We start from the raw sequence: 27,532 nt of genomic DNA, 5'->3' as shown, positions 1-27,532 counted from the left end.
TGTATTCATCACATATGCAAAAGTTCAACACATACAGAATAGGGCCATGTAACCACTCGTAGCAATCGACAATGAGTTATCATGTGTTTTTCTTTTTAGTGTTTGTCATTAGTAAAATTAGCCTTGTAGTCACTGAAGGTAATTATTTTAGTAGTCGACTTTTTTTTTTATTACATCAAAGAACTATAAATTATACAGACTAATATCTGCTGAGAATAAAGTAACAGTTCGCCATCTATCATAGTACGCTGCCACTTTTATTGACCTTATATATAAATATATATACATATGCCGTTATCATAGATAGTGAGTATAAAATCTATGTAAGAAACGAAAGGTTCATTGTAATGTTTAACTTCATTCTTAAGGTGAGCTTATTATTATTTTTATTTTTTGTTTGTTGATTTTTTACTCTCTATATCTTGAGTTACTTGCGACACAAATTGGTTTGGTCCGAAATGTCAATTGAAGTGTCAGTGTCGAGACGGTTGTGACCCACAAGGCCAGTGCTTGGGGACGAAGAAATGCTACTCAGACTGGATAGACTATGCTTGCCAATATAGTGAGTAAATATATCTAGTATATTTGTTTTAATAAATCAACTTTTTAACACACATAAAAAAAAAATAAACACTTAATGTTCATTTATAGTTGAAATGCTGTTCATTGATAGTTGAATAGTTGTTCATTTATAGTTGAAAAGTTGTTCATTTATAGTTGAAAAAGTAGTTCATTTATAGTTGAAAATTTGTTCATTTATAGTTGAAAGGGTGTTCATTTATAGTTAAAAAGTTGTTCATTAATAGTTGAAAAATTGTTCACTTATAATTGAAAAGTTGTTCATTTGTAGTTGACAGGTTGTTCATTTATAGTTGAAAGGGTGTTCATTTATAGTTGAAAGGGTGTTCATTTATAGTTAAAAAGTTGTTAATTTATAGTTGAAAAGTTGTTCATTTATAGTTGAAAAGTTGTTCATTTATAGTTGAAAAGTTGTTTATTTATAGTTGAAAAGTTGTTCATTTATAGTTGAAAAGTTGTTCATTTATAGATGAAAAGTTGTTCATTTATATTTGAAAATTATTATTTTTTATAGTTGAAAAGTTGTTCAGTTATAGTTGAAAAGTTTTTCATTTACAGTGGAAAAGTTGTTCATTTATAGTTGAAAAGTTGTTAATTTATTGTTGAAAAGTTGTTCATTTATAGTTGAAAAGTATGTTAAAATTAATGTAAGGGATAAAGTTTTTATTGAACAATTTTTTTTATATTTTCGTAGCTATACATCTACTAGTCTAGTCTTAAGACTCTATACAGACATATTATACATCTACTAGTCTAGTCTTAAGACTCTATACAGACATATTATACATCTGCTAGTCTAGTCTTAAGACTATACAGACATATTATACATCTACTAGTCTAGTCTTAAGACTATACAGACATATTATACATCTACTAGTCTAGTCTTAAGACTCTATACAGACACATTATACATCTACTAGTCTAGTCTTAAGACTCTATACAGACATATTATACATCTACTAGTCTAGTCTTAAGACTCTATACAGACATATTATACATCTACTAGTCTAGTCTTAAGACTCTATACAGACATATCATCTACTAGTCTAGTCTTAAGACTCTATACAGACATATTATACATCTACTAGTCTAGTCTTAAGACTCTATACAGACATATTATACATCTACTAGTCTAGTCTTAAGACTCTATACAGACATATTATACATCTACTAGTCTAGTCTTAAGACTCTGTACAGACATATCATCTACTAGTCTAGTCTAAAGACTCTATACAGACATATTATACATCTACTAGTCTAGTATTAAGACTCTATACAGACACATTATACATCTACTAGTCTAGTATTAAGACTCTATACACACACATTATACATCTACTAGTCTAGTTTAAACACATTATGTGATAATTATGGCTGCCTTATCTTTGCATGCATGCGAATCCTGAGGCCCTTATGAATTAATTTTGCGTTGTTTTTTTTTTTTACAGTAGTTAGCAGATCATCGTGGGGTTAAATCGTTGTACTACTATGTTTCAAATATCTTCATTCTAAATCTATAAAAAAAAACAACAACATTCTACTCAAATACAATAAAAAGTTTTAAAAGTTTCATTGCGACTTCAGCAAATAAAAAAATGTCGATTATTTTTGTCTTTCAGAACTTATTGGGTATTCAATTATCGATTATTTTTGTCTTTCAGAACTTATTGGGTATTCAATTATCAATTATTTTTGTCTTTCAGAACTTATTAGGTATTCACTTATCGATTATTTTTGTCTTTCAGAACTTATTGGGTATTCAATTATCAATTATTTTTGTCTTTCAGAACTTATTAGGTATTCACTTATCGATTATTTTTGTCTTTCAGAACTTATTAGGTATTCACTTATCGATTATTTTTGTCTTTCAGAACTTATTGGGTATTCAATTATCAATTATTTTTGTCTTTCAGAACTTATTGGGTATTCAATTATCAATTATTTTTGTCTTTCAGAACTTATTGGGTATTCAATTATCAATTATTTTTGTCTTTCAGAACTTATTCGGTATTCAATTATCGATTATTTTTGTCTTTCAGAACTTATTAGGTATTCAATTATCAATTATTTTTGTCTTTCAGAACTTATTAGGTATTCAATTATCAATTATTTTTGTCTTTCAGAACTTATTAGGTATTCAATTATCAATTATTTTTGTCTTTCAGAACTTATTAGGTATTCAATTATCGATTATTTTTGTCTTTCAGAACTTATTGGGTATTCAATTAAAACTCCCAAGGATAGTAATGTTGATAACGCTTATCTGTGGCAAGATGGAGACGACTCCACCTGTATTTACAATAACGCCATTCAGTCTATTCTACTCTACTGGAGTTTAAACAGTTATTTTGGCTGGATACGATTAGTTGTCAGCGATGCAGGTACTTGAATAAATTGAATTTCTTATAAACTAAAACTGGTTAAAATGTAAGTAAAAAATTAAATTATAGCTTTCATTATATACTTTCATGCTTATAAGAGCGATATGGTCCAATCTAATGTCTGGACCAGATGGGGGGAGGGGGATCGGAGAAAGTCTTTTTTTAGGCGCTCAGTAAACACAACTCTCCTCAAATCGGGTGTCAAACCTCGAGCCCCCTTCATAGATAGCAAGTACTTGGCCTCTCGACCACGTTTCCCTTCCTTTAACCTTGGAATGATGACGTCAATGCTCATCGGCCTCTATGGCCTACGGTTAACGAGGATGTCATGTGACCAGCACAACTACACGTTAGTGTTGGGGAAGAATCTTGGGTGATTTTAAAATGCTATAGTCAATATTTCTGTCTTAACAGAGATTTAAATCCGAGACCTCTCGGTAGGAATGTCTTGCACCTTAAAATTCAGCCACCACGTGTGGATTAAAAAAAAAAGTTCCCCTTTCAGACCTTGCGATCTATGAGGCAAATTATGTAAAGGTCATCTGCTTCTGTGTTTAACGAGCCTCTTATGTGGCTAGCACAAAGACCATCCGCCTTTACTTTTCCCCCAACTAATGTCAGATACCCAATAGAGATGGGTGGACTTAAGGGGTGCCAAAAGATCCCGAAATGAAAAATCCAAGTTTTAACCAGGGTTCGAACCCAGGACCTCCGCTCAGCCACCGCGCCTCCGGAATTATCAGTGTCCGAGATTTATCCCGGCAAAAGAGAGGAATGGAGTTAGACGGTTATTGATTATGTGTTGAGCCCCGACAGTCCAACAGACCTAGAGATATGTGACGTGAAATGGTTTAAGGTTACAGACTAGAGGTAAAGGATTCTGTCACAGATGTTTGGCATTTAGTGTTTTAACCACATATTTAGGTTAATATTTTGTGTATTTGGTTAGATTTGCTTTGAAGATATTTCATTACAAATATTTTGTTTTTGTAATTATGTTTTTCAAATTGTCTGGTACATCATTAGCGTTTGTATTTCTTTTATTTCAACTTCTGCAAAATGTGTAGGTCACAGATGGGGCTGCGCAGCCACGGGAAATACTGTATTCCTCACGAAGCTTCGGACTCGAAGACAAGCCTTATTATTATTATTATTATTATTATTATTTCATCTTCTAAAATAGGTATAAGTTATTGAAAAATGTGGAAATAAAAATAAACCTTTGTGCTATTATTAAAACAAGGCAATTTTTTTTTAATTAAAAGCTTTAGTGGACAGATTCATGCTGTACTTTGAAGACACTTCTGATACTTTTACGAAACGTCTGGAATGCTGGCGACAACAGTTTACCATCGTCAACAACAGGACAGTCTACATACGTTGTGACATGAACTACCCTGTAAATCGTATCGTCTTAAAAGGAGAAGGTCTAACTTCACTTTGCACTATTCAAGTCAGCAAAGGTAATATTATCTGTAATTTTACAGGTCAATTATTTGTAACGGTCTGTAAATTCGCCTCTAGTCACATGAAAAAAAAAACAAAAAAACTTTCAGATCTTGCGATCTGTCGGGCAGATGATGTAAAGAGTATCTGTTTATGTGGCCCACGGCCAACCGCATTTACTTTTACCAAAATAATGTCAGGTACCCATAAGCCCGGGTACGCTGTTCAGCCTCATCGTGGCACCCGGGTTGAAACGAACATTAGAGGAAGTGGTTAGGCTAAATGAATGGCGAAACAAAACCCCCAGTGAGTGTGTCCAAGGGTAGGCGAGAGCTAACCTATTGCACGGCGCGGGGTTGAAATAGAGCTCTCATGGTCCGGTCGATAATCCATGTGCCATTCCTCAATGGACCGTTACATTAATGGCGAGTTCCCCCATGGTTAGCTTGGTACATCATAGGAAAATGGCGTAGGTTCCCGGTGCACTTGGCCTTCGGCCTTGTCTAGCCCTTGCGTTGGGGGCCAGATGCATCGGAAATAGTAATGTAGGCATTGACTTGGGTCTCTTCCAGACAGAACTGTGTTCACACACGTTGTTTTTTTTTTTACTGTTTGACGCTCAGTTTGTTTTTTTAAACATAGAGCTCGAAGAGCTTTCGGCTCAGCATTTAAGACGATCAAACGGTACCCATAAGAGCTGGGCGGAATCAGAGGACGCCCTAAAAATCCTAAAAATAAATAGACCAATATGATCAAGATTACTAAATCTAATTAATCTAGTACCGTCGGTAATAAGGTATTTTATGCTGTTAACGTCCGATTAGCTTGTAAATGTGATACTATACCGAATAGTTAATAAGTAAATATGAAAACCCCTAAGATGTAAGTATTGTCAGAAGATAAGCTATTGCCTTAATAGCTTATAAATGTACATTTTGTTCAAATTATTAGTGCATATATCTAAATCTAGATCTAAATCTAGTCTCTATTTAGTTGAATGTAGATTCTTGTCTAGTATATGTTTGTAGTATGTTAAAACTGCGCTCTATAAGTGTAGTATGTTTGTTTCTAATTAAAAATGTAAGTGGAGTTTGTATAGAAATTCTTTTTTAAAAACAAAATTTTAATAAGTATTTCATTTAATGAGTAAGTTAATAAATGGAAAATATATTTTAAAATGAGCCATTGATATTTTTTTCCTTGAATCCATTTTTTTTTATCAATGTGCAAATCTATGAATGAAGCTTGAGTTACTTTGAAAGAAGTTAGTGACTTTTTCAAGATTAAAATTACCTCCCCTGAAGTTTTTCTTTCAAAAGTGGTGTATTTTTAAAAATAAAAAACCGCTTATGTAGTTGATTTTGAAAATTACATTTTTTCGCCTTCAGAAAAGAAAAAAAGTCACCGTTGCATCAGAACTCTGAAAGATTTAAAATATCATGTTGTCGGATTTTAAATATCTTTTCTAGTTTACGAGATCTAATCGTGGCGTACGGAAGGACAGACAGACCACACAAAAGTAAGAGGGGCTATTTTCCTTTCGGGGCCGCCAAAAAGGGAAATAAATCGTTCTCAGACGAAAGGCCGCTGTGTGCTTTTTGAACCAGCGTAAAATTTGTAAAATTTATATAATAATATAGTTTCTATTTTATCATTTGATATACATACTATAATAAACTTAAAAGCTTATTTACTCAAGCATCTAGCGGCTTTGATATTTTTCACAAAAAGATATCTATGGTTATGTTAAAAAAACAATAAACAATATTATTCCACTGCACCACCTATCCCTTAGTTTTCTGGGACCATTGTGTACCACAGATGACCGACACGACCATTCTTTGATCTCATCTCTTTGTCTACCTGCCTCTTCTTCTTTGTCCTGGTACTGTTCCCAAAAAAGGAAGATCTTTGCGAGCACTTTGGACTTTGTGATATGGTCATACATTTTTTTGTACGTGTTTTTTGGCAGTGCTCAGGTGGTCATCCGGTGTGGGGGGATGGCTTTGCATTGTCCTCCTCTTTCAAAATTCAACGTTTCAAATGCGGTGTTTGTAGTTAATCCTATAATCTTTCTATAATATCTCGATTCCTTGGCAAATGCACATTTATTTATTATTTTTAATTACTTTCATTACTTTTTTTTGGTCATAGGTCGAAATTTGGCGTTAAAGCAAAAGGCTGATCAATCATCTACTAATGGAACCAATTTTGCAAGCCACGCTGTAGATGGGAACACAGATAGTTATTTGGACGGAGGAAGCTGCACTTTGACTAATAATGTCACTGATCAATTACCGACCTGGACTTTAACATTAGAAGACCCTGTTGTTGTCAATTTTTTTGAGATTTACCCTGCTAGTAGGTTGTTACATTTAGCTTTCTGCTTAACTATTAGATAGTATATTATTATAAAGCGCCAATCTGGGAGGGAAAGCATTGAATTAAATATTTAAAAAAATAATACCTCCATTATGTGACTGAATAGAATATTTGCTCAAGAAGGGTATGGAACTCGAATGGGCGCGTTGCCCTGCCTCAACGTGGCGCCCTGGTGGGAACGGTCGTAAGAGGGGACGGATAGGCCAATGGGTAGTACAAAAAGGATCCCGTGGGAGTGTATAAGAGGTTGTGAGAGCAACTTCATTGCACTGTGCGAGGATTAAAAGAGTTCCCACAGCGTTCTGTCAACATTCAGGCGACGTCCCTTAAAGGGCCGTTACGTAAATGGCATGTCCTGCATGGTTAGCCTGGTAAATCAAAAGAAAATAACGGGGATCCCGGTGGTGCGGCCTTCGGCCTCGTCTCTAGTCCGCGAGACCCGAGTGTCCGTGTCCACCGGAAGTGAAAGCAAAACGACACTTCGAGTTTATCCCTGAGTTTCACCCCACGTCAGACAGAACGGTGCATGCGAGGTGTGTGTTTCATAAACTTTTTTTCTTTGACAGAACACTTCGAAAATTTGGAGAATTTATCTGAGAACTTTGATTATTTTTTAAGTTAGTTTTTTGTTTCCTTCTTGTTAGAACAAATAATAACGATTATTATTGTATTCTAAATTAAGCAGTTTTATTTATTTTCAAGTATAAACCTGAAATAAAGACATTAGCATTAGAAAAATTAAGGACTAATCACTTTGATGGTATTGTGTCTTTCTATAGCATAACTTCTTGCTAAATGTGAAGATGTTGATAAGGTGAATTCTGATGCCTGGTGTGGCGTCTAGTCTGTTACTATATCCTAGTTGTTTTTTTTTTCAACATATTAAGACAATCCGGATTTACACAAATAGATTGTAGGAAACAGTTGCAAGGTCAGAGTGATGTTATAATTTTTTTTTTCCAAGAACAGGTACTAAAACTTATAGCCCTCTGAACAAGGGGTGAGGGTAAACTCTTGGCTACGCTCACAGATTTCTCTTTGTGTATTTTGCTTTAGTTTGCTGAAGAGGGTTTTAAACTCAAAACTATCTTTAGGGGGGTTTAACTTACGCCATGCTTTTATAGCTCAATTTTTATTTTAAATTATAATTGTCAAACTAGAGTTTTCCCCGTGTGGCCAACGAGCTTTTCTATACATCAACTGTTTAATTTATAGGAGAATCGTTAGAGCCATTTTTGAGATCTGTGTCAAAACAATGTTTCATATCTAAACGTGCAAAATGAAGATTTTAAAATATTTTTAACACATATCGATTTTGGTTTCAGATTATCCCCTGAGAAATTATATTTATTACTCAATTTTGCAAACATTTGACAAAAGTGATGCTCCTTTATTAAATGTGACAAACCGGTATGACACTGTTTTTCCAAATATCAATAAAACTCCTGTCAAGAAAGTCTTAATAAGGGCAACAAATACTACGTCTACTACACCTTTGTTATCTATTTGTGAACTCATGGTCTTTGGAGGTAAGATGTATATGTTTTTATAGAAAGAAATCCTTTGACCATTATAATTTACTTTTTTTTATTAGCGGCCCCCGAAAGGGGAAAAGACGCTATTAGTTTTGTGCGAAATGTCTGTCCGTCTGTCCGTCTGTCCGTCCGTCCCGTTTAGATCTCGTAAACTAGAAAAGATATTGAAAATCCGACATCACAATATTTTAGACCATTCAAAGTTCTGATGCAACGGCTACTTTTTTTTCCCTTAAAGCGAAAAATCTAATTTTTAAAATCAGTTATGCAAGCAGTTTTATATAGAGATGAAGCTAATTAGTATGCATTATAAGTTAGACCTAGTTTAAGACGAATAGTAATCTTATAAACTCCATTTTCTTGAACTTTCTATATGTGGAGCAGTCCAGGATTCAAATAAAAGATTAAGCCTTTTCAAAACAATTACATTATGTAAAGTCCAGGAGAGGCTCGGTAAAGCTTAGCTTCCGAACCGAGGGTCCCGGGTTCGAATCCTGGTGAAGACTGGGATTTTCAACTTCGGAATCCTTGGGCGCCTCTGAGTCTACCCAGCTCTAATGGGTACATCACATTAGTTGGGGAAAAGTAAAGGCGGTTGGTCGTTGTGCTGGCTACATGACACCCTCGTTAACCGTAGGCCACAAAAACAAATGAACTTTACGTCATCTGCCCTATAGACCACAAGGTCTGAAAGGGGTACTAATTAGGCCAGGTTCACATCTAACTTTGCATTCACTTGCACCTATCCTTTGATCTGCAGCACAATTGGGGCACTACACAAGATCTGTCAACCTTCTTTCTCCATTCTTATCTCTCATTTGTCTTTGATATAATTTCATTTGGATGTTCTTTCTGAAAATATTATTGAAGCCTGCCTGGGTGGACCACTTCGGAGGACGATTTTAAGTTTGTGTTTCCCCAGAAACTGTCTTTGTAACCTTGTTCTACATGAATTCTTTTCGTTATTATCAGAATAGTAATAAAAAGTGATTACATATTAAAGCTTTTATTTAGCGCCACTTTCATGCTTAAAGCATGCTCATAGCGCTATGATCCAATCTCATTCGTGGACCAATGGGGCAGGGGGTATCTGGGAGAATGTTCTCCGTGCTGCCTTTAGGCACTCAGTAAACACAACTCTGCTCGAGTCGGGTGTCAAACCTCGAGCCATTTTCATAGGTAGCCAAGCCAAGTTCAATCGTACTTAGCATCTCGACCACGCTAAATTGTTTCTAAATATATAATACCATTTGCGGTGTCAACGTAGGATCTTGGAAAAAGTGTGCAATACTGAGATCCTTGCACGAACAGGTATTCCCAGCATCTTTACAGCCCTCAGACAACGCCGCTTGCGCTGGCTTGGACATGTTCGCCTGATGGAGGACAAACGCATCCTGAAAGTCATCCTCTATGGACAAATCGCGACTGGCTCAAAAAAAAAAACTGGTCGCTCCCACCTCCGTTACATAGATGTAATAAAACGGGACCTCAAATCAGTAAACATCAATACTGACCATTGGGAAGACATAGCTCTAGACCGCACCAGATGGAGAGAGACAGTGACCAATAAAGCTATGGATAGTGAAAGAACATGGGCCTCAGCCCTGGAAGAAAAACGGACAATGTGAAAAATGGCCAGCTCCTCTACCACCGAAGCAAAAGCCACCTTAACAGGCGATATTTGTGGAAGGGAGTGTCTCTCCAAAATAGGGCTCCACAGGAAGGGTGCGAGATGAACCATAGTCGTTCTACGACTGAAGGAGGCCGATGATGATTGATGAATATTAGACATGAAGTTCTATTTTAACACTTTAACACCATTAATACTACCAATACCACCATGAATAAACATCCAGGTATTCATCAGTACCTGCCTGGGGAAGATTCTTATGATCCGTCGGCCTGACAAGATCTCGAATGAGGAACTGTGGCAAAGAACAAAGCAGCAGCTCATTGAAGTAGATATCCTTCAGAGACGCTGGGATGGATAGGTCACACCCTTCACAAGCATGCATCAAACATAACAAGGCAAGCCCTAACCTGGAACCCCCAAGGAAAGATGAAAAGGGGACAGCCTAGGAATACGGAAGCAGATGTCAAGCAGATGGGCAAGACGTGGGGACAGTTGGAGAGACTCGCCCAGAACCGAGACGCCTGGAGGAAGCTAGTTCGTGGCCTAGGCCCCAGAAGGAACCACACCCAATCTCGGATCAAGCTGTAATCTTGCACAATTGTTTCTTATACGTGGTAACACATGAATCAATCAAAAACATAAAACTAGTTATTAACTATTGGTAATTAATTCTTTTGTTTGGTATCGAACAAAGGGAAATATATTGTACTTTACTGATGTGGTAGTACAGGCTGAACTAGCCCCAATTATATTTTGTGTTTCGACGCTTTAAAATTTGAAGCTATTTTCATAAGCGATTGGCTGGCACACTTGTTAGTGTGTTTGCTTGAGAAGACTTGAGCCCAAGAATTCGAATTCAGGTCTTTAACTTTTTGTTTGTTATATAAGTGTATTTAAAAGGTGATCATAACATATCCCCTTTAATCTTTCTCCCCCCCCCCCCCCACTCTTTCACAACTAGTCCAGACAAATGATAGGATCATAGAGTATTGAAAAAGCCTGAATCAATAAAATTGAGCGAAACAAAAACAATCAGTGAAAAATATTTCAAATCGGACAGATTTATTCTTAGCCTAGAGACCTAAAGAGACCTAAAGAGACCTAAAGATCTATTACCAATTTAATTACATGATTTACTCAAAATAACAACACTACTACATTTAATATCTGATCAGCATTTTAGAGTTAAACTTTTTAAAAATTTTTTTTACACTTTTATTATCCTTAATGAGTTGGTCAAGGGTATTTATAAAAATTGATTTGTCTGTATGAGACAGTATCAGGCGCTGGTCTTATTATTTTTTTTTTATATCCATACCTTTATCTTATTTTATCTTATCTTATATAATACAGACGTCACTTCAAAAAAGAAGATGATTACGTCCTACGCGTCATGCATATTAACCAATGACTTAAATTCTGCCAAGTCACTGGTCTTCCTGGCAACCCATTCCATGCTCTAATAGCACTAGGGAAGAAGGAGTATTTGTACAAATTTGTCCTAGCATATGGGACGAGGAATGTGCCTTTATCTTTGTGTCTTTCAGAAAAAAGTTTATCTGAAGACTGCCTAAATACGTAACTTCACTAAAAACATTTAAAACCATAAAAAAAGCTTTGAAAACATAAACAAAACTAGCTTGACGTTATAGTCAGAAGAGAATCTGCTTTGAAAGATATTCAATTAGCGGGTAACGTCTTATCTTATCTTATAGTTTACAGACGTTACTTGAAAAAAAAAGATAATTACGTTCTACGTATCTCATGAGTCAATCTAGTCATGCATGTTAATCAACGTATCATTCGTATATGTCTTTTATAGAATGTCCACCAGGAAAGTGGGGACTGGACTGTAGGAAAGTCTGTAATGACCTCTGTCCAGAAAATTGCAATGAGATAGACGGCTCGTGTCCTACAAGTTGTCTGGGATACTTTCCACCAAAGTGTAAACAAGGTATGTTTCTCTACAACGGTTCGAGATTCAACCCCCCCCCTCCCCCGAAATGAAATATTTCCTCCCACGCATGATGGAGGTGGAGTGAGGAATCTTGTGACTGCTTTTTTCTTGAAATGTATTTATTGTTAGTGATATTTTAATATTAAAACATCACAATTGAGTTAAAAATTTGAGTTAAAAATCCCCCTCTGGGGGGGGGGGGCTTTAAATTAAATTTAAAAAAAACAACTCTTAAATGAAACAAAAAATAAAGTAATCGACAGTTTAAAAAAACGTATTAATTAATAATAATAATAATACTCTTTATTGTCCGTATGGAAATTTGTCTTACAATGTGTGGATTACACCAAACAAAAAACATTATAACTATAATTAAGCAAACTATAGTCATCCTATTCTATCAGCCTCGCCAAGGGGGGGGGGGGGGAAATTGAGTTCAAAACCCCCCTCCAGAGGATTTTCGAGTTTAAAGCTTACCTACAGAGAGTTTTGAGATTTATAACTCCTCTTCAATTTCAAACTAAAGTGTAATAAGGTCACCAAATTCTACGAGCGTTGCCAAAGGGGTTTCTATTTAAAAAAACAACAACCTTAAAGTGGTTTTCAATTTAAAATCTCCTAACAGGTGGTTTCGACGATTATATTTTCATTTTCCATAAGAAATGTAAACCAAACTAGAGTCGTCAATTTCCAAGTATATTAAATACCCATTTCCAACAAAAGGAAAAGCAAAGCTACAAATACTAAATTTCATGAGTTTAGCCAACAAAAAAATAAATAAATAAATAATAAAATTACAATAAAACTAGTGCTATTAATTTCTATCAGTAGCTGGACTCCATTATTAAAGTGCAGTGAATAGCAGATTATCTTGTTTTTTTCTTCTTAGAAGTAGCAGAATAATGCACTGTAAATACATCAGAATATGCATTTTTTTTTAGTTTTAAATACCGAAAATAATGAATCAGTTTAGCCAAGAAAGGTAAAACCTCTCCAATAAAAAAAAAAAATTAAAGGAAAAATACAGTCAACAAATTTGATGGGCGCAGCTAAAGGGGTATTAGAGGTTAAAACCCCCCTCTTCCAATACAAAGAAAACAGCTAGTCACTAAATTCCATGAGAGTAGCCAAAAGGGGTTTTGCGGTTAAATTCCCTCCTATCAATAATAAACTAAAGCACTCCTACCAATTTCTACTAGTCGCTGGTCATCATTAAAAAAAGTGCATTGTACGGCAGATTTGATCTTTTATTTACACTTTTTAAATAGAAATGTTGCAGTAAAATGCACTTTAGGTACCTCAGAATATGCATTTTTTTTATTTTGAAATATTGAAAATAATGCTTGGCGCCGAAGATGCGCCCCGGACCTCGCTCACAGAGCTTCATGGACCCATTAGCTGGCAAGGGCGGGATTACCCCCGTTTTACCACTAACTAAAGTAATAACTTTCCAAAGGTACAATAAAAGGCTAAAATACAGGTCAGAATATAATAAGAGGATAATTACGAATATATATATATTGTAGTAACTCCAGTGGCGGACAGAAAGGGTTAATGTGTGTGCGGCCTACTGATACACACGACTCAGGCCAATCACACAGGTCAACGGGTCAACGGCTGTCGATAGACAAGGGACAGTACTGCTAGTTCACGCAAGTATGACCTGTATTGTGGTCATGTGATCAAGAGCCTTCACGGTCGAGAGACACGGTGTGTAACAGGGAACAGTTGAGTCCAGGACAGCAAGGCATAAGGACTGTGTGGTACCTTGTGAGTCCTCGAAAATGTAGCTGTACGAGCTAGAGAGACTAGTAACGTTTAGTTAGACAGTTCTGTTAAGTACAAGAAAGCATTTGAATTTGATGTAGCCAATTGTGTTGAATTGGCTGTCGATGTATTTTTAATTTAAACCGCCATTTTGTTACTTGAAGCTCTTGTTGTCAAGTTCTTGTGTTAGATGTGCTGTGTTGTGTTGTTAAGTAGTGATTGCAGAAGGCCTGATTGAGAAGATCGTAACAATATATAAAGGGGGAGACAAAAATCCCCCCCCCCCCAAAAAAAAAAAAATACTGTATATAATCTGTATGAGCGCCTAGACCCTTTAGTTGCAATACTCAATTCTTTAATATATTATGCCACGGTAGTGTAAGTTTTGTATATGAAAATAAAAGAAATTGTATTAAAAATTCAGAACAGTTAAACATGATTTATTAATTAGTCTTGGTATTCATCATCATCATAATCATCATTGACCTACTTCAGTCGTGAAACGACTTAGGTTCATCTCGAACACTATTTAGTCTCAGTATTAACAAACAATTAACATAATAAAGTTGTATTTAAAAAAAAATTGTTTCGTCCCTTTAAATCTTATGGTAGTCTATAGCTTCTCATAGACTTTATCTTTCTTTATGAGTGCAGCTCCCTAAAAATCATAGAAAGAGTCTATTTTATGCAATTGATACCCATTATCTAAGAATTAAATTGTTATATAAGAGAACTAATTTGTTTAACAGAATGTCCTCCGAACAAATGGGGATTGAACTGTAGAGAAAACTGCCGCGAAGCATGTGCCTCTAGCTATTGCAATAACATTGATGGACAGTGTACCGCGGGCTGTAACGGATACTCGGACCCACCTTTTTGTACTCAAGGTAAAAACTTATAATATTTTTTAAAAAAATATTGTACTTTCAAACAAAAAAAAAGAATTTCAGTATTATAAGATAACGTTGCTTGTTTTAGTTTTTTTATTCATATGATTAACTCTTTCTCTCCTAATCGACGATGCCATCGTTGATTTGACCTCATTAAATTAAATTAATATTTAATTTTAAAAAACTTTTCTTAATGTTCTATAGAAGGAGCAGGCATTTGCCTTTAATCCTATACCAAATACAACATTTTCTGATCACAACGAACAAAGCTATTGAAGCTTAATCATAATATGGTAGTGAAATAGTAATGAGCAAAATGAAGAATTCTGTCTGAATGTGAAAAAATAATTACGGAGGGAAAGAGTTAAAACTTCTTGATTGTCCATCAGTAACTTACATCTCAGACTCAAGACAATTCAGCTGTCCTGAAATCTATTTATTACATCTCAGACTCAAGACAATTCAGCTGTCCTGAAATCTCTTTATTACATCTCAGACTCAAGACAATTCAGCTGTCCTGAAATCTCTTTATTACATCTCAGATTCAAGACAATTCAGCATGTCCTGAAATCTATTTATTACATCTCAGACTCAAGACAATTCAGCTGTCCTGAAATCTATTTATTACATCTCAGACTCAAGACAATTCAGCTGTCCTGAAATCTCTTTATTACATCTCAGACTCCAGGACTATTCAGCTGTCCAGAAATCTCTTTATTACATATCAGACTCAAGACAATTCAGCATGTCCAGAAATCTCTTTATTACATCTCAGACTCCAGGACAATTCAGCATGTCCTGAAATCTCTTTATTACATCTCAGACTTCAGGACAATTCAGCATGTCCTGAAATCTCTTTATTACATCTCAGACTCAAGACAATTCAGCTGTCCTGAAATCTCTTTATAAACAAAGCTACACTCAAGCTACTTTGTAAGGCTGTTCGATTTCTACATACACCGTTCATGATTAGACAAACGATGAACTGCTCCTAAAAGAGTCCTAAGCTCTTATCATGTTTATTTATTTTTTAACTTTATTCTCATTATTCTTAACTCACGTAGCTATGAAATAAAGAAATAGTACTTAATTTCCATGAAGTGTTAAAATATTTTTCAGAAAAAAATATCATTACAATTTCTAATGCATGCATACATACTCTCTATTTCTCTCTCTCTCTCTCTCTCACACACACACACACACACACACACACACACACACACATATATATATATATATATATATATATATATATATATATATATATATATATATATATATATATACAGAGAGAGAGAGAGAGAGAGAGAGTAATGTATCACTTTCAGACCTTTCGGTAATCGAGAGTGCCATGTTGTAACCAAAAAAAAAAATTAACTAGCGCCTATCTATACTTCTACCCAAACTAGTGTCCATTCAAGTTGGATGGACTCAGTCCTCTCAAAAACCCTGATCCCTCTTTTTGAAAGTCATGCGCTTTATCAGCCACCATATATATATACATTACTGTCTCGTATATAGATCTTCCATTGCGAACGAAAAGATCAGATGTAGCATATATAAACATAAATTCGTCAAGAATAAATACAACGATTTAGCAAATTAAACAATTCTAGATATTTCTGTCAAAATTCCGATTGCAATAATACGTACTCAGGAAGCTAACAAGTTGAAAAAAAAACTAGAATGAGAGTTGTACCTTTCCTTGTTTTCATCTTGTAAGTTTTGAAGTCCACATGTTTTTAATGGATTTATTTTTACTTCTTTTGCCTGATTGGGTTTTATGAACTATATTACTAATTAATGTGTGTTTAATCTAATGCTAATTATTGTCTGAAAATGTATATGTTCTAGTATTTATTACAATGCTTGTAGTAACTTAAGATTATCAATGTATGGTTCAGCCTGCCTTCCTGGCTATTACGGACTGAATTGTCTCAGTTACACATCATCCCAAAACCAAGGGAGCGAATCCAATTCATGCCAAAGTTTGTCGTGTGAAGAGTTACAGTCTCATTGTGTACTCGGTGAGTCGATCAATATGTAGTGTAACGTTTAAAATTACTTAACACATATGTTTTTATTATTTACTAGTCGACCCACGGCGTAGCATACGCCGCTATTTTGCAGGGCCGACCTTAGGTCACAGGAACCTATGCGGCCGTAGTGGGCCAGGCACTTTCATAAATCCCGCGCTAATTCTGGTGTAAATTATTAAATTAAACTATTTTATAACTTATACCAGATTTCCCGCGGAGTTCCAGGAGTTCCAGGGAATTATTAAAATCTTTTGAAAACTCATAAAAATCTCCTGAAATATATAGACATAAAATTGTCATTTTGGGGTGCCATTCAATATATAAAAGCCAATCCTAAGCGCGATTAAAAAAAAGGCATTATGGAATACATGTAATTGTGGAATCTGATGAAAAAAGCTTCTTGAAGAATTACTTGAGGTCAACAATTCTCAAAAAAAGATTGAAAGATTTTTTAATTCTTGCTATTGAGCGTGATCTATGTAATTAAGTAATTATGTACGTAGTAAAGAATGAATAAATGCAAAGACGCATTTATTTTCTAATACAAACTCTTAATTTTCATTTATTATCCGTATCCCTAATCAAACTTGGCCCCTCGAAATCCATTTCCCATAGGACCCCAAAACGGATTCACATGGTAATAATATTCCTATGGACAACTCTGCTTATTGGTATACAAATTGTTCTCAATCAATTTTATAGTATTCATAGCAAGAGTATTTCTAACAAAGCTAATGTCGGATGCGGGAGTTTCATAATATGCACATCACAATTGCGGATTACCTTGTTTGCTCTGCCCAATACTATCATATTGTCTGAAAAAACTGATTACGTTACATAAGCAATATATGAGCCTTTTTTTTCACTTTAAAATTTGTTTACTTGGTTATTTGCAATTTATCAGCAAAATGTGCACATTAATTAGGTAATGTGAGAAAATGAGATATAAATATTTATATAAACTACACTTTTACTTGTTTGTTATTATACTTTTTTAAACAAATGAAACAAAAAGTGTTCTTTATGTCACGTGATAAATCGTTTTGTCAGAATATTTTTCTAGAACACCTTTAAATCTCATGGGCGATTTTAAAAAATAGTTCTGTAATGCCCAAGGGGAGATGATAATAAATACAAGCAAGATAATAAAGAGTGTTCTGTGTTTGGGGGGATTAAAGGTACAAAAATGAGATTTCAAATAATTATTGTGCTATATTCCGAAACAATTTCTGTTATTTAAAACGTTGTACATTGTTTCTTTAAAAAAAAAAATTCCTGTAGGTTATTTATTAAACCATTCAAATTTGTGACGTCAAAGAATTGAATTGCTAATGGTGGATTTGTAGTTATGGGATGCCACATTTCGTTAGTTGCAAATCAGTATAAGTTTCATATTATTCTAGCTCTGCTCACGCGCCGACCTTGGTGGTGAGAAGCAGAGCACCATTAAATATACGGAAGAGATGACACGAGACAAAGACAGACGACTATTTTAGATCCGGCGAAGTGATCTGCAGGTTGTGAGAGTCTGGGCTGTCTGGGACTAAGAGCCGCCATTCGTGCTACCAGTAAACATGATTAAGGACCCAGAATCTAGAGCGACACTGGGAAGTGTATCGGTTGTCGGCGTTAAGGTTTAGGTAGTAAAGGGCTGGTGGAACTTAAGACAAAACTACCTGTGACTTGAAAGCTGACGTCTATATCTGAGTGTTTTATAGCTCTCAATAAACACAACATCTATTATTCCCTTTCTTTCGTTGAGTGCTTGCTTAGATTTTATATCACTAAAACTGCACCTAGACTTTCCACCATTCTAATTAATTCACAACACCAGCCTCACTGTTTAGAATTTATAAAATCTAAAACTTTTTTAAAAAGAATTTATTATTTTTAGCGGCGCCCGTAAGGGGAAAAAGCCGCTATTAGGTTTGTGCTAAATGTCCGTCTGTCCGTCTGTCCGTCTGTCCGTCTGTCACACTCAGATCTCGGAAACTAGAAGAGATATGAAAAATATTATTTCATCATTAAATCCGGCTTGAAAAGTTTAGGTGCAACGGCTACTTTTGGTTTTCTAAAAGCAAACCGTTTAATTTATAAAATTAATTATGCAAGCGATTTTTTCATAAAAATACACCAATTCTAAAACAATTACGTAAATGTAAGGGAGGCAATGTTACAATATGCTAACAAAGATGGACAATATTTGTGTATTTTCAGTATCACTAAGTCAAATATATTTTTAAAATGTACAGGAAATGTTTACAACAAATACAAATAATAGTTAAAGACGTTTTTTCTGGTCAACTAGCTGCTAAAATTAAAAGAAAACATTTCTGTTTGTTTATAAAGGCTAATAATGCACTTTGTATGTAAATATCACGCACATTTTTTTAAATGGACTTTTTATGCAGCGATTTTCGTGCAGTAGCGTAACGTCGCAACATGATCAGGTGCTAAACCAATTCCTTAAACTTTTTTTAAAAATCAGATTTTATTTATTTTTTGTTTAGTGCCCCCATCCGAATAAAAGAAGCTTATTTTTGTGCGTTTTGTCTGTTGGTCGGTCTGTCCGTCACGATTAGATTTAAAAAACTAGAACTCTAAAAGCTATTGAAAATCTGATTTACCCTTTAATGTTCCTCCCATAACATCTCAATAGTTTTAAGTATCTAAAATTGATTGTTCCGGATTTTTTTTGTGCAAAACTAATCAACGCCAACAAATGTTTGTTTGCTCTTCTAACTTATATTACATTCAATTTCCATGCTTAAACGTTGCAAAAACACATTATCAATAATATGTTGTTCCGTTTTTTATGTAAATAGCATATTAATGCTAAATCATAATCTCTATACTGACTTATATTTCATTAAGTGTAAAAATGTTCCGGATATTGTTTTATAAAACATGAATTATGCCTAATGATTGTTTGAAATCGCATAAGGCTTTTAAAAAAAGTAATTTACTAGAATTGATTACTGAAAATTACTTTTTAGACATTTAATTTTCTTGTAAAACATAACATAGAAGTTTTGTAATCGATAAAGAAAGTTCCGGATTTTGTTTCTTACAAATCGTCGCCAGAAATTTCCGAATTTATTTAAAAATCTACTAACGCCAAATAATTGTTTGAACTCCCTCTTCTAATTAATAAACAAATAATCTTCTCATTTACGAAATAATGTTTTTACGGATTTTTATGAAAAATATTTTAACTCACTACTCTCTTACAGTACATTTAACTTTCTACCTAAAACATTAAAAAATTTAATTATCGTTAATATTATGTTCCGATTTTTAAGGAAAACAGAATCCAAACACCAAAGTAAGGTATGAAAATCTCTCCACGTGGCTGTAGTACATCTAATTTTTATACGAGACCATCCAGAAAATTTAATTAACGGTATAACATTTAATTCTATTTTTCTTTTACTATTTATACAAACATCCGGAACAATCTATTATATAAACTTTTCAATTGTGTTCATACCTAAAAATTATTGCGATGTTTTGAAACGTAAAATAAAGGTTAATCAATTTTTAATAACTTTTAGTTGTTTTTTTTATATCAAGATGACGGACAGACCGACTGACAGACAAAACGCAAAAACAATGCGGCTTTGATCCTTTTTAAATAAATTCTATTAGAACTCAGTGCACCAATGTCTATGAACCCTCGTTAAATATCTCGTGTAAATAAAGACATTTTCTTTTATGGTACCGGTACTAGCCTATTGTGAGGTAATGGAATTTTTTTTCTTTGACGTCATATGAATGGACTCTTTAAATGTAATGTTAAAAGAACGCACTCGGTGCACCAATGTCTATTAACCCTCGAAAAAATTGCTTGTATTAATGAAAACATATTTTAGTCTAACTAAGCCGTGTGACGTAGTGTTTTTTTTCCTTTGACGTCATATGGAATGAATTCTTTAAATGAAATGCTAAAAGAACGCACTCGGTGCACCAATGTCTATGAACACTCGATAAAAGGCTCGTAATGATGAAGGCGATTTTTATTCTAGCTAGGCCGTGTGACGTAGTGTTTTTTTTCCTTTGACGTCATATGGAATGAATTCTTTAAATGAAATGCTTAAAGAACGCACTCGGTGCACCAAAGTCTATGAACACTCGATAAATGGCTCTTATAGATGAAGGCGATTTTTAGTCTAGCTAGGCCGTGTGACGTAGTGTTTTTTTTTCCCTCTGACGTTATATGGAATTAATTCTTCAAATGAAATGAAAAAGAACTCGGTATAGTAATGTTTATTAAGCCTCGTTATGTGACTCGCGTTTAAAAAAGGAATGATATCTTGATTTAGATCTAATCTAGATTTTTTAAACTAGATCTAGATTTTTATTACAGTATATCTAGATCTGGATTTATATTCTAATTAAAATTATTTTAGAGTCTAGATCTAGAATTTCTAGATCTAGTTTAGACTAAAATAGACTAGATTAAGATGTAGAATTTCAATTTCTAAACTTAAAGTGTAAAAAAAAAAGTGTAGATTTTCATTTCCAAACGTTTTGATCAATATTGTAATGTTTTAATATACTAAAACTAATCTACTATTTTTTTATTAAATTTAAATTTAAATTTACGGCAAATGAATCTTTGAAACATTATTACTTTTGACCATCGGATGGCTGCCTGGTCGTGCGGTTTGCGCGCTGGACTGTCGTTCAGATTTATGGATGGCCCAGGGTTCAAACCCTGCCCGCTCCCATCCCCCGTCGTCCTGCGGGAGGTTTGGACTAGGAAGTAATTATCTTCAACTCTGAAGGAACATCCGAAACGTGTAAAACATTTTACATCAAAATTAAATCACCTCTTGAATATTATTTGCGAATATGCAGATCCGACAGGGATCCGACTTCGACGGGGGCCGCCTCTGAGTTTGTGTAACACAAACTCTCTTTGTAATCTTGTTAATTTTACAAACATGTTTTTTTATTTTTTTTTTCCGAATATTTTCAGAAAAGGACAAGTTTGCTTTCAGTGTTCCTAATTTCTTTATTGGATTGGTGACTGGAGTAGTAGCTGTGTTAATCATTGTCACTTTGATTGTACTTTACAGAAAGACTTGCCTAAAAAGAAAACCGATTCCAAAAACCGCAGAGGATGTTTACGAGGACATAGCAACTGAAAGTAAGAACAATGCTTGTAAAATAATATACAAGCTAAATGGAAAAATTCAACAAATCCTTTTTAAAACAAATAAAGCTATGTCTCTCAAGAATTTAGAAACTATTTCCCTTTTTTAACAAACAAAAAAAACGATTAAATAGCATTAAGTAATTCACAAAGTGGATAATTATTTAAAGATTCATATTTTGTTAGGTACAATGGATGATTTTTTTTTAATTTCAACTTTATCCGAAAATATTTGTGGGAAAAATAATGTGAATAATTATATAAGTGAACCAAACCGTACATACTTAACCATATCTATGAATACTGAAGAATTAATTTCCCTTGTCGGTACCAAAAGAAATAATTAATGACCAGTAGTTAATTGACTAATTGGTTAATTTTTTTTTATTGATCTGTGTATTGTCTATGACAATGAATATTTTTGTAAAGTTTCAACTCGATCTGAGAATAGGTCTGGGAGACACAAGTTTGGGTAGGGAAGCGGATAATTTGTGAGATTTAAGAGTTTGTATAAGAAAATAAATTCATCTATGTATTTTATTCATTCTTTACTACGCACAGAATTACTTTACGAGCCTTGCGTATAGCAAAGTTATAGAGTATATCATAATAATTCTGTTTCCTACATAGACCACGCTCAATAGCAAGAATTACCAAATGTTTCAATCTATCTTTGAGAATTGTTGACCTCAAGTAACTCTTCATTAGTTTGAGGCGCGAGAAGCTTCTTTGACCAGACTACACAATTACGGCTAATGCATAATGCCGTTTTTATTTATCGCGCGTAGGATTGGCGTTTTCCATATTGAATGACACCCCCAAAAGGACATTTTTTTTCTACATTTTCCGTATATTTTAAGGACTTTTTCGTATATTTTGCAATTTCGGGAGATTTCCAGGAGCTCCTGGTAAATCGACAGGAGGGCGCGGGAAATCCGTTTTAATTTATAAAATGGTTTAATTTAATAATTTATACACCTTGAATTAGCTCGGGTCCTATGAAAGTGCGGATCCTTTGAAAGTGGGGGCTCACTGCGGTCGCTTAGGTTGCAGAGGCCTAAGACCGGCCATGCAAAATAGCGGCATATGCTACGCCGCCGGTCGACTAGTTTTAAATAATGGGTCATAGTATATTCATATACAAATCGCGTTTTTGAGAATGTACTAGGAGGAAGCAAGAGCTTTTTATATTAAGTAAGTGCCTCTCTAACCGTTCTGCTTTCTCTTATCTTTTAATGGAATGGGTTGCCTGAGTCAGCCAGGAAAACCAATGATTTAGCATATTTTCACTCACAGATCAACATGCATGACTAGATTGACACATGAAATGCCTAAGACGTAACAATATTATTTTTTGAAGAAACGTCTGTAATCTATAAGTAATACCAAAAAGCTTCAAACTCATTAGGCTGCTATTGTATTGTTTATAGTTTTCAGACTACATGCATGTATAAATAGAATATATTATGTAATCCTACGAATGCATACATCCAGTTTTCGATGCGTTATCAAACTGTATATATTTTGTAGAGAATTAGGCTTACAACTATAATATAACACATGGGCGTAGCCGGGAGGCGAGGGTATTTAAATCATCACTTACCTCCGACCTCATTGTCTGAAAGGGAAACTTTACTTACTGCTCCAGTGCAGCCAACTTAAGCAAACTACAGTCACCAAATTTCATGAGCGTATCCAAAAGGGGTTTTGTGGTTTCACTTCCCCCCTCCAATAGAAAAGCTAAAGCAAAACTATAGTTACCATTTTCTACCAGTCGCTGGACACCATTGATTAGCAGATTTGGTTTTTGAATTTTTTTAGAGGAAGAGTAGCAGGCTAATTGCACTGTAGATACCTCAGAATATGCATTTTTAAAGCTTAAAATAGCGGAAATAATGCTTGGTTCCGGGGCTTCGCACTGAGGGAGCTTGCAGCGCTCCCCCGAACTCCCTAGCAGCCATTTGGCGGTGTGTACTGTTTTTCACTAATTATAGGAAGAGAGTATTCTAGGGTAGAAAAAAAACGCTTGAAAGAATGAAAGATCATAATGTAATGAAGATTAATTAGATATATACACACACTAATATATATATATATATATATAAATTGCGGAGTGGGGTAAAAATCCCCCAACTCCACCGAAAATATATGACATGCCATTTGTGGGCCGGTTTATATGGTAATGCCCGGGCCGATTTTGATACCCTGTCCGCCCCTGGTGAGCATTACAATTTCAAAAGCTCAGAAGAAATAGAAGCTCTAGATAACGCCAGAAATTATATAATTTATGAAAAAGTATTTGTCCGAAAAAAGATACCTTTTTTAAATATTATACTTTACCATAAGTATTTAAATCGTTCTCCAAAACGTCTAGCTTGTTTTTGTTTTTTTAATTCAACGTATTGAAAGTTATTGGAGTCTCGGTGGCAGAGTGGTTAAGTGCTTAACTTCCAAGTTGAAGGGTCCGGGTTCAAATCCTGCTAATTTTGGGATATAAAGTTCCGCCCATTTCTAATAGCTGCTTGACATTAGTTGGGTTAAAGCAAAGGCATCTTGTGTGGGTTACACAAACAGATGACTTTTGCATCATCTGCCCTAAAGATCGCAAGGTCTGAAAGAGGAACTTACCTTTACTTTTTCAAAGGCTTAGCTTCAATATTTTGCTCTTTTTCACACTACTAAGGCTTGTCCGTGAGTCTGAAGATTAATGAGGAATGCAATATTTACCGTGGCCAGCTGTCTCCTTCTGAAGCCGCATGCAACCTGGTGCTCTCTTCTATGTCAGCTAAGGCAAGTTGGTGCCTAAGATTGTCTTTAAGGCGTTTCCGAGGGGCGCCTCTACTACGTCAACCACCTTCCAGCTCACCAAAATAAAGACTGTAATTTTTTTTTATGATCGGTGCTAATTCAATTTAATTTTTCACCATATCATACCTTTACATAGTAAAATTTTGGGTTAAATTTTTTATTCACTCTTTCTCTTCTAACTAACGATACCAACGTTGATTCCATCAGAATTTAGTAAATAATTACGGAGAGAAAGAGTTAAACATACCCTAAGCTTACATTGAAAAATAAGGTAAATATACATGCACACTTAAAAGCTGTGTTCCCTCGCTTATTTTAATTCTTATATCACTAAACTCTATAGATGTCACCAGTGACTCAAAAAGTCAAGCAAACAATACGTATGATCGTCCTAAGCCCAGGACAGAAGTTGAACCAGTGAAAAGAAACATGGCATCCTATGACGACATTAGTCTTAAAAGAAACGACGTTACGCCAGCAGAGTATTTCAACGTCGTGGACGTTATACAGAAACAATAAGCATAGATCTACATATACAAGGCATTTGTAGGTTTCTATTGTTTCGTAATGCAATACTTAGTACTATCAGAAAAAAACAGATATATTTTCAAGTATCAATACAAACTACTAATCATCATTTATTACAAAGCTTACATCAACTCACTCTGTCTGTCTGGTAAGAAAGTTTGTACATGTTATTTCTCCCACACCCAATCTCGAATCAAGCTGAAATTTTTGCACAATTATTTCTTTTACCTGACAACACAAGAATCAATATAAAAAAAAATAATTAGTTAATTAGCTATTTGTAGTAAATTAATAATTGAATGAAGTGGTGGTATACGCTGAATTGGTTCCCTTTACATATTGTCGTTCGAGGCTTATTACAACTTGAATTATTGATCCAAACTAATTGATACACTTAATATAACTTTTTTTTTTTTTTAAAGTATATTTTGTTTTTGTTTGTTAATACTATTATTATTGTTAGTTTATCCTTTTTACTTTTTATTTTTTTCGAAATAAATTACATTTTACCTTGTCCCTCTTTCCCATTCTATCACAGTTTTTCTTTATTTGCCTGTATCCCACCACGCTCTCTCTCTCTCTCTTTCTGTCACTTTGTTACTCTCTCATATTTTTTTTTCTTTTACTTAATGTCTTTTTATTATTTTTTTTTACAACCTGTTTGATTCCCTTGACTTACCTGTTAGAGGCTCCAATATTGAATATTCTTTGTTATCATTACTGTTATACACATTTAGTTCGCTATTCTATGATATTGTTATCAGTTTATAAAGAAACGTTTGATTGTTTCATATACACATTTGTGATGCCTTTTCAGACAAGAAATATACTTGTATTTTTTTATTTAAACAATACAACTTGATCTATTGCACTCCTGTCTTTATTAGATTTACTAAGAGGATAGTAAATCTAGATCTATTTACACTCTCTCGCTCATTATTTATATATTTCTTTTTTTTTTTCATCTCGACTCAAATCAGCTGAAATTTAAACTAAATTCTACCTAATTCCCTATCTCACTATAACTCAATTTTTACAAAGCTTATATCAACTCACTCTGTCTGTCTGGTAAAAAAGTTTGTACAAGTTATTTCTCCCACACCCAATCTCGGATCAAGCTGAAACTTTGCAGAATTATTTCTTTTACCTGACAACACATGAATCAATTTTAAATTAACTAATTATTTAATTCATTATTGATAATTAATTATATTGTTTTGTATCACGAACAAGGGAAAGAAATAGTACTTGACTGAAGTGGTGGTATAAACTGAATTTGTCTCCTTTATAGGTCGTCCTCTGAAACTTAGTGAACACAAACAGGAAATAGAAACAATAGATAACTATACTGTCTTGCATGTTCAAACTCTCTTTGCTAGCAGAGTGGTTACCGTGTTGGCTTGAGAACGCTTTAGCAAAGGAGTTCCAATTCAATCGTTTACCCTTTTTTTTTATAAATACATTTAAAAAAACGATCACCCAGATGCCCCGTTCTTCCCCCCCCCCACCCCCACCCTTTCTAACTTGTCCAGACAAGTGATAGGATCATAGCGTATTGAGAAAGCTAAAAGTATGAAATTGTGCTACACAAAAACAATCGGTAAAAATATTTCTAATCACACAAGATTAATTATGTTTAGTCTAGATCTATTTAAAAACCTAATCCCAAGGCTGATCCAAGCTAATTGATACACTAAATATAAGCTTTGTTTGTTTTTTCAAATTTTTTTATTGTATTTTTTTTAATGTTTTGCTTGTTATTAACTGACCTTCAACTTCAACAGAATTTCTCTCTCTTTCTCTCTATCTCTTTTTCTCTCTATCTCTCTGTCTTACTAACTTTCTTCTGACCTTGAACTATAAATAAAAAGCACACTTTGGACTTCTTACAAAAATGGTACAAAACAAAAAATAAAAATATTCTGACCTCAAGGCTAAGAACATTCAAGTCAGTTACAGTTTCCACGCCAGGAGTGTTATGAGTTCAGTACAACAGATTACCGGCTTTTTCCAAATAATTTCATGTCTGCTCTAAAATCTTGAAAATCCACATCCCAGTGTCTTACCTAGATTCAAACACCCAGACACAATATTTCTGATACCAAGAGCGCTACCATTCGAAAATCACTTCAACCATTAAGTGGTAATTTATCGCTATTAAAATGAAAAGAAAACGCATGTAATAGTCTCAGATAAGTGAGAAATATATTAGTGTGATAACTAGAACAATCTAGTGTAGTAATTTAATGTAACAATTTTTTGTTAACATTTAAAGCTTTAGTACACTGAATGACGAAAATAACTACGCCAAGACTACAGGTCAAGACACAGAAGATTGTCATTACACAATCTCATTAGAGCTTGCAAAAATAAACAAACACTAGGGGTGGCTGAGCGGTAAAGCGCTTTCCTTCCGAACCGAAGGTCCC

General features: G+C 34.4%; 2 protein-coding genes across 3 annotated transcripts in view; one reads left to right on the top strand and one right to left on the bottom strand.

Moving 5' to 3' along the window:
- Window positions 1–27,532, bottom strand: part of LOC106076304 (uncharacterized) — a 114,503-nt gene that overhangs the window by 17,488 nt on the left and 69,483 nt on the right. The window lies entirely within an intron of this gene.
- LOC106063277 (uncharacterized) lies at window positions 1–27,532 on the top strand. Of its 2 annotated transcripts, XM_056028520.1 has the most exons (11): window positions 1–138; window positions 428–562; window positions 2,787–2,960; window positions 4,226–4,423; window positions 6,561–6,767; window positions 8,114–8,317; window positions 11,779–11,910; window positions 14,430–14,567; window positions 16,475–16,597; window positions 21,591–21,761; window positions 24,919–27,532. In XM_056028520.1, exons 1-11 carry the CDS (start codon window positions 72–74, stop codon window positions 25,092–25,094), a joined length of 1,725 nt encoding a protein of 574 aa, XP_055884495.1. In that variant the 5' UTR covers window positions 1–71; the 3' UTR covers window positions 25,095–27,532. The 2 variants fall into 2 exon arrangements, with proteins under 2 accessions (XP_055884495.1, XP_055884496.1); XM_056028521.1 differs by lacking the exon at window positions 21,591–21,761.

This window comes from Biomphalaria glabrata, chromosome 5 (assembly GCF_947242115.1).
Source record: "Biomphalaria glabrata chromosome 5, xgBioGlab47.1, whole genome shotgun sequence".
Classification (NCBI taxonomy): domain Eukaryota; kingdom Metazoa; phylum Mollusca; class Gastropoda; family Planorbidae; genus Biomphalaria; species Biomphalaria glabrata.
This window is presented reverse-complemented; position numbering and strand designations above follow the sequence as displayed.